Raw genomic sequence first — 22028 nt, forward strand, 5'->3', positions numbered from 1 at the left:
TTACTGGAAGCAAGTAAAGCGATCGGTTTGGAAGTAAATCCCGAAAAGACAAAGTATATGATTATATCTCGTGACCAGAATATTGTACGAAATGGAAATATAAAAATTGGAGATTTATCCTTCGAAGGCATGGAAAAATTCAAATATCTTGGAGCAACAGTAACAAATATAAATGACACTCGGAAGGAAATTAAACACAGAATAAATATGGGAAATGCGTGTTATTATTCGGTTGAGAAGCTTTTATCATCTAGTCTGCTGTCAAAAAATCAGAAAGTTAGAATTTATAAAACAGTTATATTACCGGTTGTGAAACTTGGACTCTCACTCTGAGAGAGGAACATAGGTTAAGGGTGTTTGAGAATAAGGTGCTTAGGAAAATATTTGGGGCTAAGCAGGATGAAGTTACAGGAGAATGGAGAAAGTTACACGACGCACAACTGCACGCATTGTATTCTTCACCTGACATAATTAAGAACATTAAATCCAGACGTTTGAGATGGGCAGGGCATGTAACATGTATGGACGAATCCAGAAATGCATATAGAGTGTTAGTTGGGAGACCGGAGGGAAAAAGACCTTTAGGGAGGCCGAGACGTAGATGGGAAGGTAATATTAAAATGGATTTGAGGGAGGTGGGATATGATAATAGAGAGTGGATTAATCTTGCTCAGGATAGGGACCAATGGCGGGCTTATGTGAGGGCGGCAATGAAGATTCGGGTTCCTGAAAAGCCATTTGTAAGTAAGTAATATATATATATATATATATATATCTTGTAATGTATAAAATAAATATAAAATCACGAGACAAAATGCTCAAGCAAAAATCAATAAGTTGAGCTTAATAACATATATTCAGTAGCTCAGTTCTCGTGTTATAATGTGTATGCCGCTTCTCCCGAATTAAATAGAATGTGAACATAGTTCTCTATTTTTAAGGTCTTGATGGACTGATTGCTCAGTTAATGGTGTACATTTTTTTTCTTTGTCTGCTTCTTTGTTTCGTTTAAAGGAAGAATCATATTACTTGGAGACAGGAAAGGAAAACACGAAGTCGGAAGTAACAGTAGAGGGGGAAGGAGTCTTAACTGACAGGTAAGAGAACAGAAATACGCATAAGGCTTAATTTCACGCATACATATCTTTGTATGGCTTAACTTTCTCTTTTTTTACTGTAGGCGCCGACTTTTGACATTCTTGGTGCTTGCTCATGTTTAGACCTCAGATATTTAGGTTAAAATAGGATAGGTTGCACCAATTTTGTGTAAAAATCCCTAAATATATGCAACGCGGGAAACACTGGAGCGATGATACTGCCTAAAACAAGGTCCATTAAAGAACTTATGTTTCAATCCACACTGAACGCTCCTGCCTACATTTATAAACTGTTAATATAATTTTGTGTCCACAACGTGGCATCGTGGTATGAGGCATCCTGCCTAGAACTCGCGTTAACGGAGTGCACGCTGGTTCGGGTCCTCATGGGGGAAGAAATTTTCTCATGAAATTTCTGGCTGTGTATAGAACCAGTGCCCACCCACCATTGTGATGCATTTGGGGAGATAGAGTAGGTAGTAAAATCTGCATACGAAAGCCAGCTATAATGGCTGGGGGATAATCGTGCTAACCGCACGATACCTCCATTCTGGTTGGATGATCGTTCACCTCTGCTTCGGCATGTGGGCGTGAGGCCAGTAGGCGGCTAGTCGATCTGGGCCCTTACAGGGCTGTGGCACCATGGACTATTATTTATTAATATAATTTTTTTTTAAATATGAAATAAATCCTTAAAATATAATCACTCATCTGCAATATTAGAACCTGGAAAGTGTTTCTACTGACAGCTGTTCTACTGATGATTTCGTTCACTAGTCTATCGATGTTAAGTTGACACCTTCTAAAGCGTCACCATATATAGAAATAAGGTTGCCAACCCTCCCATATTTCCCAGGATCTCTCGTATTTGTACCTAATTTTTAACAATCATAAGAAACTACTATTCATTATTTACGTAAATGACATCCCCTCGACTCTACAGCACTGTAAGCATCACTTCTACGCAGACGATTTACAAATCTATATCCATACAACCCCTGACTCACTCAATGACGCAATACACAGTCTTAACGAGGACCTTGAATCTATATCTGCATGGGCCAGAAAGTTTGGTTTGACTCTCAATGCAAGAAAATCACAAGCAATCCTAGTGGGACATCAACGTCTATTATGCAATATTACTCATGCTCTTCCAGTCAAGTTAAACGACACAATAATCCCTTTTGCTTCCTGTGTTAAAAACCTTGGAGTTTACTTTGATACGCACTTAAACTCGAATAACCAAGTAACCCATATTACCAAAATTGTGCTTTCCATACTACATTCCTTAAACAGCATTCGAAAATTACTTCCGCTATCACTCAGGAAAATACTAGTGGAAACACTAGCAATGCCCCACTTCGATTATTGTGATTTTCTACTGACTGACCTCAATGTCAACCAGTCGCAAAAATTACAACGTGTTCATAATTCTTGTGTTCGCTTCGTCTGCGATGTCCGTCGCGCTGACCACATTGCCCCATTTTTCCAAACTCTAAACTGGCTACAGCTTAACGAACGTAGAGATTTTCATTCTCTTGTTCTCCTTTTCCAAGTCCTTCACACCTCTACACCTACCTACCTTGCCTCCCGTTTCAGCTACCTGTCATCATATCATAATCTCTTCACACGCACGCAAAATAGCCGCATACTAGCCATACCAACACATAAGACATCATCGTATTCATCATCATACACAATCTCGCTCTCGCGCTTGTGGAATACCCTACCCAGTGACATCAGAGACTGTCGGAATTTAGTAGCGTTCAAAAGCAAGCTTATTAAGCATTTTCTTACTGCGTAGAGTAGGTTTAATTTTTACTTAACCAATAAAAGAAATGCTTCTCTCTTCTTAAATTTTACAATAAACTGTCTAGCTTTTATTAATCAGTTAATCTTTTAGTACTTTGATCTTTATTGTATTTGTACATTTAATATTTATTGTAATTATAATTGTAATTGTATTCTTAATATTGTAGTTCTAATCCCCGGTAGAGGGGAAGAGAAGGCCTGATGGCCTTATCTCTACCAGGTTAAGTGAATAAATAAATAAATAAACACCTTAAAAAGGCAAAATAGGCAAAATAAAATAAAAATTGACCCTATTTCTTTGATTTACCCCAAATCACATTTACATTTATATCTATGAAAATAATAATTTGCAAGATGGACTGCTCGAATGTACCTAATTTCAATTGTATGTGACTGGTGAACGTTTGAAGATAGAACTTTATGGTAATGTTTATATGAAAGGAAAACTCAACAAGTTCCGAATCCTGTTAGTAGATGGTGCGCAGACACAGTTTCTTTCAGTGATCTCAACATTATAGTATAGAGCTCAATGGTTTCTTTTCGTAGATTGTATCGATTGTCAAAATGGCGACAACGCAGATGAAAGCACAAACTGTGTTGTGGTATGCGGAATTTAAATCAATTGTTAGAGTTCAAAGGGAGTATCGGCGAGTGTTTAACCATGATGCTCCAACTGCTAAAAACATTAAGAAGTGGCACGATATATTTTTAGCTGCAGGATCGGTGTTGAAGAAGCATGGTGGTGGTCTTAGAACATCCGACGAAATGGTTGCAAATGTTCAAGCCGTGTATGAGCGAAGCCCACGGAAGTCATTAAGAAGAGCTTGGCGGGAACTTCAAGTGCCAAAATCAACATTGCAACGAATTGTCCACAAACGTCTCAAACTGTACGCATACAAAGTGCAGTTAATGCAACGTCTGGAGCCGGATGACAAACCCAAACGAGTGGAATTCGCCAATACGATGCTAGACCGTCTCGGCGCCGATCCTAATTTAACACTGCTCGATTTCTTTCTCTGGGTCTACGTCAAAGATAAAGTGTACGCCACCCCAATCAGAGACCTTCGTGATCTTCGGGAGCGCATCATAGAGTCTATTGAGAGCTTTTAGAAGATGTGCTCCAACGTGCTTGGCAAGAAAACGTTCATCGCCTCGATATCGTCACAGTGACAGCTGGAGCTCAGGTAGAGATATGGTGATGTGCATATCGAAACTTTTTGAGTTTTCCTTTCATATAAACGTTACTATAGGTTTCTATCTTCAACTGTTTACCAGTTAAATACAATTGGAATTAGGTACATTCGAGCAAACCATCCTGTCCTTCCACCCACTAAAAAGGCATTTTGCCAAACATTCGGGCTCTGTTTATAACATACCATATATAATAAGTAATGTGAATATTTTGAATATACTGAATAAAATGAGAGAAAGAGAGGGAGAGTAGTAGTTTCTTAATTAACGAAATTTGCTTTGCATAAATGTGGTTGTCAGATATATCATCTGTTCCTGAAAATAAATCAATATCACTGGGTTTATTTAACTTATTATAAAGGGACAACATTCTGATTAGGGGTGAAATTCTATGACGGATTGTATTTGACCTAGGAATATGGAAGAGTACTCTTTTAGATGACTTAGAGAATGGTGCATATGTGGGAATTAATTTCAATTAGTCATATCGACTAATCGATTTTGTTTGTGAGTATTCTCCTGAGAAAATTGTGCATACTGATATCCTATGTTGAAAGGATTTCATATTAAACATTGATCTTGGTTGCAGTGTTCGTGTCCGAATAGGGCAAGAATTTTAAACGTTTTAAAATACGTATATCTTAGAAATGAATCGTCAATAATTTCAGCTACATCTTGTTGATCTTTAAGAATTGGATCCAATATGATTGTGGAATATTCTAATTTACTTCTAATTAAATTGTTGCATAGTACAGTGAGAAATGAAGGATTATTAAACAGTCTTGAATTTCTTATAACAAATCCAAATGCTTTATAAGCAGAACTGACGTAATATGTGAATTAAGAGTTATAGTTTTCTGTAGTATTTCCTTAATTTTGGATTGGTCACATCGATTATTGTTAATCTAATGCCATCTTTTCATTACAGCATTGCATATTCCCATGACAAAACACAGTCGTCACAATGCGACATTGAATCACATGCTGAGCACATGACCTTAGGAGAAAGTGTTAAGAATCGTGTGTATCCCATAGAGAACTGCGAAAATTCTGTTGACCACCGTAATTGCGGAGAAATGTATTCAAAGGGTGACGAAACGAAGGTTGGAGTTCACAGTCATAAAGCCGATGATTCAGTTTGCAGTGATAATGACGACATTTCATTGAAGTGTAATCTTCGTGGCCAGGTTTTAACTACTTCGAAGTCTCTCGCAAATCATTTGCGGAAGAATTCAGGCGCCAAATCTTTTAAATGTGATGTGTGTGGAAAATGTTTCCCATCGATGGGGAAAGTCAAAGTCCATCTACGTAGCCACACAGGCGAAAAACCGTTTATGTGTGATGTATGTAAGAAATGTTTCTCAACCAAAAGTATTCTTAAAAACCATATGGTTGTGCATACAGGCGAGAAGCCATTCAAATGCGATATTTGTGGCAAATGTTTTTCATTAATGCAGACTCTACAAAACCATGAACGTTACCATAAAGGCGAGAAGTTGTTTCAGTGCGATATATGCGAAAAACATTTTTCTAAAAAAGCTAGCCTTGTTGTACATGCACGTAAACACACAGGAGAGAGGCCGTTAATATGTCGTTTTTGTTGGAAAACTTTCTCAGACCCTTCAAGCTTGAGAGTCCATGTTCGGCTACATACTGGCGAAATGCCATTCAAATGCGACTTTTGTGGAAAATGTTTCGCACAATCTGAAAGTTTAAAATACCATGTTCGATTACACACAGGGGAGAAACCATTCAAATGCAATGCTTGTGGGAAGGTCTTTACGCTATCGAGATATCTGAAAATCCATTGGCAGATGCACACCGGTGGGAAGCCATTCAGATGTGACGTTTGTGGAAAGTCTTTCTCAGGCTCTTGGAATATGAAAGTTCATTATCGACAACACACCGGCGAAAAGCCATACAGATGTAATGAATGTGGAAAATGTTACTCACAATCGGAATATCTAAAAATTCATAAGCGTCACCATACGGGCGAGAAGCCTTTCAAATGCAATGCCTGTGATAAATGTTATTTTCGATCGAGAGATCTAGAAAACCATTCGCGTCTACATACTGGCGAAAAACCATTCGAATGCGACTATTGTGGGAAATGCTACTCGCAGAAGGCATGTCTCAAGTACCATGTACGGCGACACTCCAGAGGGAAGAAATAATGTAACCAGTATAACTTAGTCGCCTAGGACACTTGCCTGACGATCCGGAGTTGCGCTCGGGCCCGGGATCGATTCCCACTTGCGCTGATTACCTGGTTGGGTTTTTCGGATGTATTCACCAACCGTATGACAAGTATCAGGTAATCTACAACGAATCCTCGGCTTATCTCGCCAAACATGATCTCGCTGTCAGCAATCCCGTCGACGATAAATAAACGTGCAGTTGATGCAGTGTGTTTAAATAAGAAATATATTATCTATGGGGATTGTACACTTCCAGGATTGAAAATTTTTAAAATAAAATATTACATTCATTTGATAGGATATTTATTTCTCAACATGCCTGCACATTTTTATTAAGATTTTCGGACTTTTACCCGATTTATAGATATTTATGCTAGACTTTGTGCTTCACAATAAGCTGTAGTTTGCGTGGTAATAGTTGTCGAAGTCAGTAATGAAAGAAATATATGGTTACTTATATTTTACAGAATATGTTATCTAATGGACTTCAAATGTCTCGCAGTGTGTCCAGAGTTCTAGAAGCCAGGAATAGAAAGTTGAAATTTTTGTTTGACTTTTGTTGTTTTTCCTGTATGATATGGTGAACACGTATTTGTTGCTGAGTGAGATCATTGAGTATTTAGTATTTCTTGTCAGTATGCAAAATATGGGTAAAATGAGAGTTCTAGGAAAAGCGACTATACTGTATTTTACAGGCAAGCAACACAATAAAACCAAAAATGAAGTTAAAAATCTGTTTCTGCTAAGGAGCTATGTGTTGATGTGTTTGGAAGAAAATGTGAATATTGACAATGCTGGTTATAGAATTATATACTTGCGTGCTTTGGTGAAGGCAATTAGTAATTATCAACATTTGGTAAAACTACAGACGTCAGCAGTGAAGGTTTTAAATATCGTTTTCAATTTTAAATGTTGTGTTTGTGATTATAAAAACAATTTTGTAGTAACTATTATAGAAGTAAAAACAAATTTCCTGAAATTAACTTAAGTATAATTTACTCAGTAAAATGTCTTGGAGAAGTTTTGGCCAGTATAAAGTTGTTTTGTGGACTCATGGACTGGTGCAAATTAAACAATGTGCTCAATGGTAGTGAACAGAATTATAAGTGTCACAAGTGTGTGGCAATAGAGTAAATGAGTATAGGAATAAGTGAAGCTCTCGGAAGTTTCAGAAAAACGTGAAATTACAGATTCTGGTAATGACTCTTAGAAGACGCAAGGCCATAGGTCACGTCATGAAATTGTTTCTGTAATTGAGACAGCAAGCGGCAAAGTACCTGATGTAAAAATAATTTCTAGATACTGCAAAGTATGTAACCAATGGAAAGAACGAAAGAATGGCCACATTTATGATATGTGGCATGAAAACCATGAATCTAAATGTACAGCCAAACATCATAGCAGTGTTGCTAGCATGGAATGCATTGGGCTGCAGAAAATAGTTAACAGACCTGAAGGAAAGCATAATTTGAAATAGTATGTCGACTTTGGAGCAATCTAGATAAATTAGGATAATTCCTATTGAGAGTTAAAATTAGATGACAAGGGAAGGTAAAGATCTGACTTGGGGTTATAGATGTTGAATAGTTGGATCCAATATGAAAGTATGAAAAATATATCATTGAAATATCGAAATGGATCATATTAAATAAAAAGTAATTTTTAAGTAGATCTAATATTGATCAGAAATAAGTGAAGTTAGTAGTTTCAAATATAAAGGTTAACTTCTTATTTTTTTCTTATTGTGAGTTGATAGAAAATGATATAAATTGATTAGAACAAATTATGTTATTAGATTTGCGATTGAAAAAGTAGTCCTAATAGTACTATATTTTAATCTAAAAAATTATTTAACTGATATTTGTTATATACTCATTTGTTGTCATATTCACTGCTAATTTGGAAGCATTGTATAGTGGGTGATGGTGGACTAAGAAATAAACTATATCCATCATGACGTGAGTACGGAATGATGTATAAAATAAATAATATCGGCAGTGGAGACACAAAAAGTTCCAAAATTGTTCATGCTTCCATGTCATATGGACCAGATAGTGAAACAATATAATGTGTAGGTTACGTTTACAAAAAAATGGGGACCATATTGAGAACTTTGAAAAATATTGGTAGATGGCAAAAGTATTGGTGGTGCAAGTCGACTGACTAATGCCATCATCGACAAACAACAGGTATATTATGGCGTTACTATAAAAGCAAAAAAAGAAAATATTAAATATGTCGCATGACATGTGGCGAGCCTTATGGTACCATCAACAGATATTGAACGACAACATTGGGCAGTCCACACCTGTGCAGTAATAGGTAGCGCGTCTGGCCGCGAAACCAGGTGGCCCGGGTTCGAATCCGGGTCGGGGCAAGTTACCTGGTTGAGGTTTTTTCCGGGGTTTTCCCTCAACCAAATACGAGCAAATGCTGGGTAACTTTCGGTGCTGGACCCCAGGAATCATTTCACCGGCAATATCACATTCATTTCATTCAGACACTAAATAACCTGAGATGTTGATACAGCGTCGTAAAATAACCCAATAAAATAAATATAAGTATGAATATCAACATTCGATTCCAGTGGCCATTGTGAAGGAAATAAAGTCAGTTTTCAAGAATTTATGAGTCGCTGATCTACTCATGAGATGCGTGAAGTGTCGTATACAACATCATAGTGAGTCCTTCCATAATAAAGTGTGGTCATTGTGCTCTAAGCCTCAGATAGTGAGTTTACAATTGAATTGGTCAGAGCTCAAAAGAACTAAGTCAAAATATGCAGTTTTGGGTTATGCAACAATTTCAACAACGGATATGCGCATCGAATGGTGGAAGAAGTAACTAAGACTTTTGAATATTCTTTTGTCTTCTATGGTATAAAAATATATACATTTGTGTTATTAGTGGAATGTTTTTTGCTTCTACTGAAAAGTTGTGAAAAGTGACTTAGTTCCTTTTTGCTCTGACTGATTCAATTGTCAAATTGCTGTAGCAGATGCTGTACCTTTAAGAAATGGAAATGTCATCAAACTAGCAGTTTTGGAGAAGTTGGACTGCAAAGTGAGAAAATTTGCAAGAGTTTCACTATATTAGTGTAATGTACTCGGAGTGAAATTGGCACAAAAATACTCCCAGGAAAAGACTGAGACTTGAAGTGCATAGTAAGAGCATTGAAAGGGAGGGCTGAAGCATTTTAGCGGTGAAGTAGTATTGCATGTCGAATTTTATTTTCGATTTTTCCGAGAGTTTACTTTTTGTTAATAGGAAACATGATATCTCAAAACATTCTTGTTCAATTTGCATGATATTTTGCACACAAGTCCTTTATGTGAGTGCTATGGAATAGAATTCGTGAATCGTTCGTTGTATAACGCATTTCTCAAAGTCATCAATATTAGTAGCGGTTTTTTCCATAGACTGTTTTTTCCTTATGCACTCATTGATGTTCCTTCACTTCCATCTTATTTCTGTTCAGGCAAAATCCTCTTCACCTTTGTTAGAGACACGTTTCCCCCTGCTATTGTCTATACCAGACGTCTCAATAGGGCCTTCTCGGAGCACTTCCTCCTCTTTCTCTTTTTCAATGTAAGAGTGGAACAAGATGTGGGACCAGTTCGTGTATCTCTGGATGACGTCATTGACCACGACGTTTGAATAGACATCTGTAACCGCTACAATGTAGTGTCCATCTCCGAAGAAAGACTGTCCTTATTACCGCAAATGTATCAAGAAATAAAATCTTTCGTAGGGAAAGCGAAATTGTGGAAGTCGGAAGTTTCAGTGGGTAACTGTTACCACTTTATTAATCTAAAATTGTTACCTAATTTGAATCCAGACCAGTGTAACAAATATAATGAATTACTGAAGGACTTGAGAAAAGAATTTGAGACCAGATTTAAGATTGTTTGTGAATCGTTCTAATTTAAAATAATTGTTTGTGAATTTCTTAGATGTTTATGTTATTTTTAATTATTGAAAACATATAATTTAACTATTATTGTAATTAATATATTAATATTAGCGTAACATAAGACTACGTACTTTAACAACCAACAAGTTTAATTCTAATTTTATTATTATTATTATTATTATTTAATTGAATTTTATTTTTTCAAATACAGTATAAACTTAAAAAAAAAAAGAGCGAAACCAAAAACCATTTACTAGAAGTGAAATATTGTTATTGTTTAGTCAACTGTCCGAAGACAGGTCTGAACCTCACAAGTGATACGAACAAGGCACCACTTATGAGGCAACTAGGCCAGGAGATAATGGAGTAAGGTGGCCAGTTCCTTGTGCTTAAATAATTACGTAACATGTATGGTTCTTCATGCTTCAGATATCTTCTTTTTACTCATTAATAGTATATAATTAGAAAATAAATGTATTATTATTATTATTATTATTATTATTATTACTGCAAGCTACTTAAGAAATTCCTTCCGAAAACCGTCTATCGTGACAGTACAAATCAAAAGTTCAGCTTTATGGTATTTCTCCCACGACAGTTACAAATTAGCTCGCTCATGCTTGTAAAATTAATCAACGATCGGCCATTGTATTGTATTGTATTTATTAACATTCCATGGTATTCATACATGCTTACAGCTAGAATATGGAACAAGTCAAAAAACTTAATACTGTTATAAAATCTTAATTAATAGTCACAGTCTAGATGAATTATATATAGACGAGATTTACAATATAGTCTACTAGTACAACACAAAGTTTTAGTATTGTGAATTTTATTAGTAACAACAATGTAATTTATTCGTCACAACAATAATTCCTTTCTACAATTCACCTTAAACGCTCTCGTCAACAATTGGATCTTCACTCAACACAGTATTCGTTATAGCACTCCACCGACGACAATGACAATTTACTTGGACTATTACGCACAACAATGAACTGTTAATCTTAACTAATATTTACAAAGCACTATTTACAAATCAGATCTACCAGTTCTTAGTTCACAGTTCTTCTATCTCAGTCACTCGAGTTCACGGTATCTCGAACCACAGACCTTCAGAGACAGTTCACTGTACTCGAACTCGGGTCCCTCCAACTGCGGTCCACTGCACTCGAACTCAGGCCTTCGGATGCTGACGCAGATGCGAACGCACACTCGAGTCGAACTCCGGTTTGCTTGACTGGCTTGCTTGCTCTGGCTTACTCACTGACTGAATAACTGAAAAACTGCTGTCGTTCCTTCGCGACCGTAATTTATAACCACAGCGACGTAGCCTCGATAGTTCCACGCGTCTCTAGAGATGGCACTCCAGAAAAATCCAGAGCCCTCTCCTCTCTACCAGCACCAGATGCGCGCGCACTCTCTCTCCACTCTCTCGCCGCGTTGGCCCTTTCCCCTCTCCGCCGCGCGCCATCCCAAAGTGCTCCGCGCGATCTTCTCTCTTGCGGGACGCTGGTCGTGAGTTCGAATCTCACGTCGCTGTCACAGTATCAATTTCATGAAGTGTTACTGAATGTCATGAATTCACCTACAGAATAGAAGGCGTGAGAAATTAGGTACTTCTTTAATTTGGCCGTAAATAATCTTATGTTTTGAGTTTTATTTTTTATATCGATAGGGAGGCTATTAAAAAATTTTACTGCCATATAACGCACTCCTTTTTGATAGCACGATAGACTTGCCGATGGAGTATGAAAGTCATTCTTTGACGTGTATTTATGCTATGAACTGTTGAATTAGTTACAAATTTTCACGATTACATACGAGGAAGATTATTAATGAAAAGATATACTGACAAGCCATGGGCATTATTTGTAGTTTTTTCAAAATAGTCCTACACGATTCCCCAGATTTGGCACCTACTATTATTCTAATTACGCTTTTTTGTAATAGGAATATACTGTTACTATCTGTGGAATTTCCCCAGAATATTATTCCAAAACTCATTACTGAGTGGAAGTATGCAAAGTATATTGTTTTTAAGGTATTGATATTTACTACCTTTTGTATAGATCTAATAGCAAAACAAGCTGAATTTAGTTTGGGGGTAATATCTTTAATATGATTTTTCCAATTTAACACATTATCGATTTTTAAGCCAAGAAATTTGGTTGTTGTTGTTTCTAATGGGGATCTGTTATTAGTTATTGCGCTAGAAATTTGTGACGTTGAATTTGGACAGGATATAAATTGAATTATGTTAGTTTTGTTATAATTTAATACTAATTTATTGACTGAGAACCAGTCACAGACTTCGGGTACTGCGCGTATCTCTTCAGCTGAGTATGTTGCTCTCTGTAACAACTTTTATGCATTGGCCTTGAGACGCCTGATCTATATCTTATTTTTGACTACTCTGCTCATTTCTTCATAAAATTGTAACTTATAAATTGAGAACGATCTTTCTTTTTCATCCCCTTCTATATTTTTCTTTAAAAAGTATCGGCGGCATCTCATGTACAGGTCAATTTCTTCTGAGCAACTCAGCATACTTTTGTTTAGTGTCGTTGCTCCTCCCCGTCTACCCCAGCCCATTGCTTGACCCACCCCTGACGAGGATCACCACCATAAAGGCTCGCTTGCTAACTTTTTCTTTCCTCACACGTGCCAAAAAGATCTGCAACACTTATAGTAAAATATTATAGAGGCATTTTCAAGATATTGTTACGATTCGGGAAAAAAGCAATTTTTGTATGTAGAAAAACCAGACCAATTGTTATGTCCTCAGAAGGGAAAAATCCTAATAAATTGTGACTTATGTTCAACCTACCAAGGAGGTGCACTATCACCTCTACTTTTTAACTTCGCTCTAGAATATGCCATTAGGAAAGTTCAGGATAAGACAGGGTTTGGAATTGAAGAGGTTACATCAGCTTCTTGTCAATGTGGATGACATGAATATGTTAGGAGAAAATCCACAAACGATTAGTGATAACACGGAAATTTTACTTGAAGCAAGTAAAGCGATAGGTTTGGAAGTAAATCCCGAAAAGACAAAGTATATGATTATGTCTCGTGACCAGAAATGGAAATTAAAAAATTGGAGATTTATCCTTCGAAGAGGTGGAAAACTTCAAATATCTTGGAGCAACAGCAACAAATATAAATGACACTCGGGAGGAAATTAAGTGCAGAATAAATATGGGAAATGCGTGTTATTATTCGGTTGAGAAGCTTTTGTCATCTAGTCTGCTGTCAAAAAATGTGAAAGTTAGAATTTATAAAACAGTTATATTACCGGTTGTTCTGTATGCTTGTGAAACTTGGACTCTTACTTTGAGAGAGGAACAGAGATTAAGGGTGTTTGAGAATAAGTTTCTTAGGAAAATATTTGGGGCTAAGAGGGCTGAAGTTACAGGAGAATGGAGAAAGTTACACAATGCAGAACTTCACTCATTGTATTCTTCACCTGACATAATTAGGAACATTAAATCCAGAGGCCACCGGCGTGGCTCAGTCGGTTAAGGCGCTTGCCTACCGGTCTGAAGTTGCGTTCGGGCGCGGGTTCCATCCCCGCTTGGGCTGATTACCTGGTTGGGTTTTTTCCGAGGTTTTCCCCAACCGTAATGTGAATGCAAGGTAATCTATGGCGAATCCTCGGCCTCATCTCGCCAAATATCATCTCGCTATCACCAATCTCATCGACGCTAAATAACCTAGTAGTTGATACAGTGTCGTTAAATAACCAACTAAAAAAAAAAATAAAATCCAGACGTTTGAGATGGGCAGGGCATGTAGCAAGTATCAGCGAATCCAGAAATGCATGTAGAGTGTTAGTTGGGAGGTCGGATGAAAAAAGACTTGGGGAGGTGAGACGTAGAGGGAGGATAAGATTAAAATGGATTTGAGGGAGATGGGATATGATGATAGAGACTGGATTAATCTTGCACAGGATAGGGACCAATGGCGGGCTTATGTGAGGAGGCAATGAACCTTCGGGTTCCTTAAAACCCATTTGTAAGTATGCTCTACCTACACTTACCATAAAAACAAAGGAGCCAGTTGCGCTATGATTTAGGTCTTTGTTAAAGTTTCCAATATAGACCTACAAGAATTTTCTGAAAATTTGCTAATACAATGAGGTGGTGGTGATATTGAAATAGTTGTGTAGCTAAATTCTGGTTATTCATTACAACGTCGGGAATATTTCAAAATGGGAGAAATGTTTTAACAATATTGAATCATGATAATGCAAAGTCATATACATGCCATCAAATCATTGCTTTATCACAGCTTTCTAGATACCTATTTCAGCAATCCCCACGTTTGTTGCGTGCTTTGACATAATTCGTTCGTTGTATCACCAAATAGCTTATAAAGTTATTTAGTATCACTAACCCTTGCGAGAGTTCATGAAAAAAGGTAAGGAACAAAATCTAAATTTCCAGTACGGGTACATAAGATCTTGTTATGCACTGATTTTTTTTTTCTTGTCTGCATTGTTATGTTCGGAATACAAAGTCTTCACTTTCAGTTCGCCATTTTGCTGTGTAAAAATCCTTCAACCATTGTGTACTTTTTACAGTACATTGGGGTTGCAGTAATAGATATATTTTGTGTATAATCTTATTCCATGCACTTTAATATGGGTGCCGCGTAATCTGTTGTCAACATTAAAGGCCACTTACGTATACAGGTGTAAGGAGTAAGTGCTATAATTTTAACAAGATTATTCATGTCTTAAGGAAGAAAAAAATGTCATTACAATTTTTTTCTAATTGCAATATAAAGTTTACAAAATTAAACGTTTTGGAACGTTGCTGGATAGGGAGGAGTGGGTTTATAAGTACACAGTACAACTCGAGCGGATACAGACATACCGGTACAGATGCTCTGTTCTAATGCAGGAGCGGACCATGATAATACTGTTGTTTACATAAAACGAGCAGCAAATACAAACTTTCTATCTCATTAATAGAACATTGTGGTAAATTTCCATTTCATGTAACAATATTGCTCCATTTTTTATTGTAGGTTATGTCTAAAAAATAAACAATGGTTTTCTGCACAAAATCACACGAACTTTTTACTAATGCAAAATTTTAATCTCTCCCACTTCTGTAAAGCAGTAACATTTTGAAACAAATTTCTGGTTGTGTGATCTTTGATACGGGAAAGAGACTCCTACTTCCTAAAAATCATTGAGAAACTGCTACAAAAGTTCGGCGATTAAGTAATCGGCTTTGAGGAAAACGTTGACGGTACATCCTCCTTGCCTCACTTGAATTACGATGACTTTCTCCATAAATTAATAACATATGGTATTCCTAAACTGTGCATGATGTTGTAACATATACCAGACTGTGCTATAATAATAATAATACACCGTCATGCCCGCGATGATTCCGGCCGCGTCACGGTGGGAGGCCGCGCTTACGTCACTGAGATGGCAAGCGCGTTCGGGTAACTTAGCTAGTTCAAACTTACAATGGAACTTCATGCACAATATCAGGTTCTCTGATGATCAATATGTCATTCTGTGATGCCGCATGGCCATGCAGATGAAATCAAGCCTCATCATAAAGAAAATCGGTTGAGGATCAAGTTCTTCATTGTGTACTTTTTCTAACAACTAATTACAAAAATTAAGCCTGCGATTGTAATCTTGAGGCTGTAATTCGTGACATGATGGAATTCTGTATTGTTTTAGTTTCAATAATTTTGTTGCTACTCCTACAGATACTGTATAAATCCCTGTGTGCTTTAGTGAAAGGTCTCACAGACTTGCGTGGACTACGCTCTAATGCCACACCAATTCCATTCAGTTTTTGCTCCGTAAGAACACGGCGCTTTTGTCGTCTATTTCTGTCATTTATAGAACCTGTTTCTTTGAATCTATTAAATAACTTTAATTTCGTTTTTTCTAGTGGGTACTGATCTGTCAGGAAATCTACGTCTGAATTTTCGCCTCAAAGCACACGATTTTCAATTCTTTATGTACGTGTTGTATTTGTATGTATTAACACTGCAATTGGGTATACACCCAGTGGCAGTGATATATAATATACAATAACACCATTACAATTATACAATAAAATTACAGCAATAAAAGAAAAATAAAAGAAATAAAATAAACCTAAATTTATTTCTAAATATAAATAAATAGATGCAACAAACCTAGGACTATAAGTAAAAACTATTCTATAATAACGCCTAACAATGAGCAAAAGTAAACCTAACTTATAAGTACTTCTATTTCACCCAACTATTACCAATTTAAGTAATTATTTACATATCAACTAAATTACATATCTTCTTAATTAATTACATGTCAACTTAATTAATTACATGACACAACTTAGATAATTACACTGCACCTAGAATTACATTTTCAGTCTAATCTTCTCAACCTTTCCTTAAATGTATTGATTTTGAGAGGACCACCCTGAAAGATTGCCGCAGGTAAGCTGTTCCAGTCTACTATTGTGCGGTTAACAAAGGAAAATTTTGCCACGTCCGTTCTTTGTTTTCTGCATTTAAACTTCGTAATATGATCTGCCGTGCCTAAGTAAGATGGTGTTACTAATCTAGCATTGATGTCAGTCCATGCTTTGTGTCCCATTTGTGCCTTAAACAATATTGTGAGTCTGGTTTTTCATCGCCGTGATTTGAGAGATTCCCACTCTATATGTAAAAACGTTCCCTTAAAGAATATCTGTTTACTATGACGGATCGGAATGGTCTTGACTAGCTGCATCAGCATACATATCGTCTTAGCAGAAGCTCTGCCTTCCACTGGGCATGCAGCCAATCAATCATCGCAGATATGATTGCAAAGACGCACTGTATGATAAATATCCACATGATGGCGTTACTACACGTATCGACTATCAATTGTGTTACTATCGACTATGTATATTAAATCGATTCACTACACTAGTCCCTTTAGTATTCTATTAATCTTACTCAGGTGTGTGAAATTGTCATATTTTTATTAAAACAGTTTTTCGTACTTGCAATGTAATGTGCGGACATATGTGACGTCATGTAGGCTTATTAGTCATCCAATTTATTGATAGGAAAAACAGCGACATTACGAAAATCAATTAAATTATGCACGCACTAGTAATTTGAAATCAAAAGGATTCTACACTACAGTTGGAGTAAGATAAGGATTCATACTGGGCCCACTGATGTTCATAATATTGATGAACGATATTATTAAAACATGCGGGAAAAGTGCTAAAAAATTCTCTATTGGTGACTGGCTTATGAAACCTGTTAAAATTTCGGAGTTAGCTTTTGCCGATGATCTGGTATTACTGGCAAAAACTGAAAATGACCTGAAACATAATCTCAGTGTTTGGAATAGAGAATTAAAGAAAACGAACATGAAGATTAATGTAGAGAAAACCAAAACAATGATAATCAGCACGGAAGAAAAATTACATACCATTAAAATAGGGAATCAAGTACTGGAACAGGTTAAGCAATTCAGATATCTTGGTTCTATTATCAACAGTGATGGTAGAATAGAAAAAGGAATCAATAATAGAATTTCAGCACCAGGAAAGCTATATTATATGTTGTACAAAAATTTTATGAATAAAAAAGGAGTTTCCAAGAAAACTAAATTAACAGTATATAAATCCACGTATATCTCCACATTAATATATGGAGCCGAGACATGGTCTCTGACTTCCAAACATAAGAGTCAACTACAAGCCAGATATTTAAGGTATATGTACACCTTTACATAAAAAAAATTGTTTTGCATAATTCTGCACTGTAAAATTTTTATACAATTGAGAATGGTACCAGAAAGAGAATGAAGTGAAAAAATCCCTTGAAATTATGTGTAAATCATTTATAAAAATTATTTTCTTTATAATTTTGACATACTACTTGAAACATGATAGCTCATGCAGTTTTTAAGACAGAGCCACATTTTTTTCACAGTTTTATAGCTAAAACTATTCTTTAGTGCCTGACATAGAGCTATTTTTTATTTTCATTTACGTTAATTAAATATTACCATATATGTAACTTATACTAATATTTTATGTTGCATATATCATGTAAAAAATCCATAGATAATTATTAACTACATTAATGTTATTTTACTCATTGTCAGGCACTGGGGGACATTTCAAGCTTCAAAATGACACCAATATCTTCTTGGTATCACCATATTTGGCTGAGATGTCATGTTTAAAAGAAGTAAATATTCTAAAATCACTATTTACAGGAAATGAGCCACAAACTTTCAGGGCCTACGAGACTCCATCATCATTATGTCACCCCTTAAGCAGCTTCATGTCGGTCCTGTTTCAGCTTCTTTCTGCCTCTCAAATACCTCCTCCTTGTTTTAACTTCAGGTGTTGAATGTTTTTTGGCATTTTTGTCCTTATTTTCCATTGATGCAACAAATCCTGCGATGGTGCTTGTCCCAGGGTTTATGCCCATCCTCCTCAGAATTTTAATTCTTCCTTTTGGACTCTTATTAAAATGACATACAACATCACTGACACACAAATTTACAGTTTTATGACTAACAGTAAAAGATTATAAATTACTTCATTATGTAAAAACGTGTTTTCAATCTAATGATCATGCCTTGATATCTAAGCATCTATTTGGGACTTTAAAGAAGTTTATTTTACAAGCAATGCTGGACGAGGGGATTGACTGCTAAGAGGATCACTCCAAAAGTAATCCACAATATTTATTTAAAAATTACATTTTTAGTCTACAGCTTTGCTATTTTCATAGAATGTAGATACATCCTTCAGGAATAATACGTCACTTTTCCACATACTCCCCGCACCTTTCAACTGCCTTACGCCACCTTGGAATGAGGGCCTGTATACCTGCACGATAAAAGTCTGAACCAACACGTCTGAGCTACTCTCTGGCGCCACTCACGGGAACGACTTAAATTAAATTTGGATACAAGGGGGAAGGATCTATCTATGGCCTCCATAAATTGCAAAGCTTTAGAATAAAAAATAAATTTAAAAAATGCTGTGCATTACTTTTGGAGTGATCTTCGTAGAAGTGACCGTGGCTGATGACGCAGAATTTTGGAAAATGAGACTTATCTGAAGAATCATGAGGCATAAGTCGAAAATTCTTATATCAAATTAAAGGGGAGAAAATTCTCTATTAAAATAGTTATATTTTGAAAATTCTAATTTTTCATCATTTTTTGCGTTTTGTGGGTGTACATATACCTTAAGAAGAATAGAAGGAAAAATTAGAAGAGACAGAATACGGAACCAAACAATAAGGCTAAGTCTGGGAATTGATCCTCTCGTAGAACAAATAAAATTATCACAATAAAGTTGCTTTGGACATCTGGCTAGAATGAACAATGATATATACCCAAAAGTAGCGTGGCAAGTTAGAATGGAGGGAAAAAGACTTAAAGGAAGACTGAGGCAGACCTGGGAACAAGGAATCCAAGATATCACGCGGGAGAGAGGGGTCGAATGGAAAGAGGCAAGCTCCAATGCTCAGGACCGTGAGAGATGGAAGGCTCTTTGTAAAACCTCTACACCAGGTGGTAGAAGAGGATCAATAAGTAAGTAAAAACAGCGACTCTTCCTTGGATCATACTCTTAGCATGACAAAAGTCTATCCTGTCACAGATTCGTATATGCAAGGTCTATGAGTGTAGTACAAAGAGAACTACATTATCGCTAGTTTAGCCCAGTTTGCTTACATTCACTCACTAATAATGCGCGTTCGAAACCTCGTAAAATAGCACAGAAGTAGCAGATATTAAGTTTTTCTCCATGGGCTTCAGAGACTTGCATTTTTTTACATCAGTGGTGGCGAAAATGTAATCTTGCGCCGAGCCACTGTGTAACCTGCAACTTGAATAGCACCTGATGTGGGAGGCGGACACCCGAAGGGGAAGTTAAACAAGTGTCTGACTTATTAACGGATTTTCATTTTCCTTACGTCAAGCACTTAATTATAATTTTATACAGTACAAGGCTACAAACTAATGTTTAGTACGTGTAACGAAGAAACAAATGAACAATATCACAACTTAAAATTAACAGCTGTCTTCAGAATGTCTCTGTGACAAAGTTTCAAAATCAGGAATTATGTCACTTACTGCCGGTTGTATTTGATCACGAAGGTATCTGTCTGTCAGTCGTGATTTAGATTTGTTTTTTACTATTTTAATTGTTGAAAATAATTTTTCACAAACGTAAGTTGTAGCGAACATGGCTTCAACAGAGCAAGCGAAAAACGAAGCTTCGGATATTTATTTTTTGGCAAAGATTTGAAAGTTCAACATCTGTTAAGTCCTTACATCTAGCTTTCATTTTACATCACATTGTAAATCAGAGAGTTCAAATTGAAGAGCTAACCACATTATTCGTACATCTGCTGAAAAAGGGTCGACGTACAGAGATGATGATGATGATGATGATAACAACAACAATAACACTTTACCTTTTAATGTTTTATCAGTAACATGTAGTATATTGCCGTTTTATGTTATACATCCGTTTTCCTCGTAATACTTGTGAACAAATCATACATTTAATATTCTCATCATATTGATAGCAAAAAAATGCGTCCTCCCATCCTGCTTGGAACTTTCGTACATTGTTTCGAGAGAGACATATGCCACTCGCAGGTCAGAGACAAATACAAATGGAACGGAGTTTGACTTCAGTGAGTGAGAGGGTGGGGGTTGGCCGAGGTTAGAAGCAAGCGAAATGTACAGCTATCATTGCGAGCCACAATGTCTCGCGAGTCACGTTCTCGCCACGGCTGGTCTACATACAGAGTCTTCTTGTATATATGCTATTATGGAATGAAATTAGTTCACATTTCTTAATCTCATGTTTTTCAGTTGTGATACATGTGACAAAGGCAGAACTTGAAGTTGACTCGTTGACAGTACAACTAACGGATAATAGCGAGATGGAAGAGAGGGAGCGTTTATTAGAGGTAAACTGAAAGTCATTACTTTCTACCATCCTTACACGATATGTATAATACAGATAGATCCTTTCATAAATTGAGAGCAGCTACATAACACATCAGTGGTGTAGAAATTTACATTACCTTGTCACGCATAAGCTGGATAATTCTTATAGCAAACAGCACATGGTCGTACAGTTATGTTTTTCGTAATGAAATGGTTCTTTATAGAATTAGGCAGAGAATTTTTCTATTGTAAACTTATTAGCAGAATAAGAGCTTCGTAAAGTGTGTGAAAGAAAGGGTATTCTCTAGTTTTGTCGGCAGTGTTATGATTCTATCACTTTCAAATTATGAAACAATCTCTCTGATAGGCTGTGTGTGACATATCACATATTCATTATGTATGAGGTCTCGCCCACCTCATTGAATATTACACGACTACTATGAAGTAGCCAATGTGTATTATTACTGCTTGAATCATTTGTGGAAACCCTTTATACATTTCTACAGAATTACAGAAGTATACAAATTGTTTGATTAGGTTTTCTCTAATTCGTTTAGGTTAGTTTACACCAGCTTAGTTTAGTTTTAACTTACTGGAATTGGTTTTGATTCACTCATTGTAGTTTTATTTTCTTTAGATTTTGTTGTGCTTATGTTTGGTTCATTTATTCTGGGACTGCTCACATTTTGTCACCTTTTTTCCTCCTCCTTAAGTCTTCCATCATTAACTGATTACAAGTTCACTTTGCATCATTTAAGTCCTAGACTTGGTTCATATTCCTTTAGTTGACAACGTACCTTAGTGCTCTTAGTACATGCACAGTCTGGTATATACAGTCACGAAGCTCAATACGTAGTAAA

The 22028-nt window shown here is 36.3% G+C and overlaps 1 protein-coding gene across 4 annotated transcripts in view; it reads left to right on the top strand.

The window, feature by feature from the left end:
- The window catches only part of LOC138692038 (zinc finger MYM-type protein 1-like), a 36841-nt gene that overhangs the window by 2400 nt on the left and 12413 nt on the right, over positions 1-22028 (top strand). Inside the window, exons 3-4 of one of the 4 annotated variants that reach the window (XM_069814867.1) lie at positions 1015-1097; positions 21091-21188. In XM_069814867.1, coding sequence (XP_069670968.1) covers positions 21162-21188 — 27 coding nt within the window. In that variant the 5' untranslated portion in view covers positions 1015-1097; positions 21091-21161. Of the gene's footprint in view, positions 1-1014; positions 1098-14528; positions 14637-15604; positions 19798-21090; positions 21189-22028 lie in introns of those variants that run through there. The other 3 variants (XM_069814869.1, XM_069814866.1, XM_069814865.1) reach the window with 3 other exon arrangements.

This window comes from Periplaneta americana, chromosome 16, assembly GCF_040183065.1.
Source record: "Periplaneta americana isolate PAMFEO1 chromosome 16, P.americana_PAMFEO1_priV1, whole genome shotgun sequence".
NCBI classification, from domain to species: Eukaryota; Metazoa; Arthropoda; class Insecta; order Blattodea; family Blattidae; genus Periplaneta; species Periplaneta americana.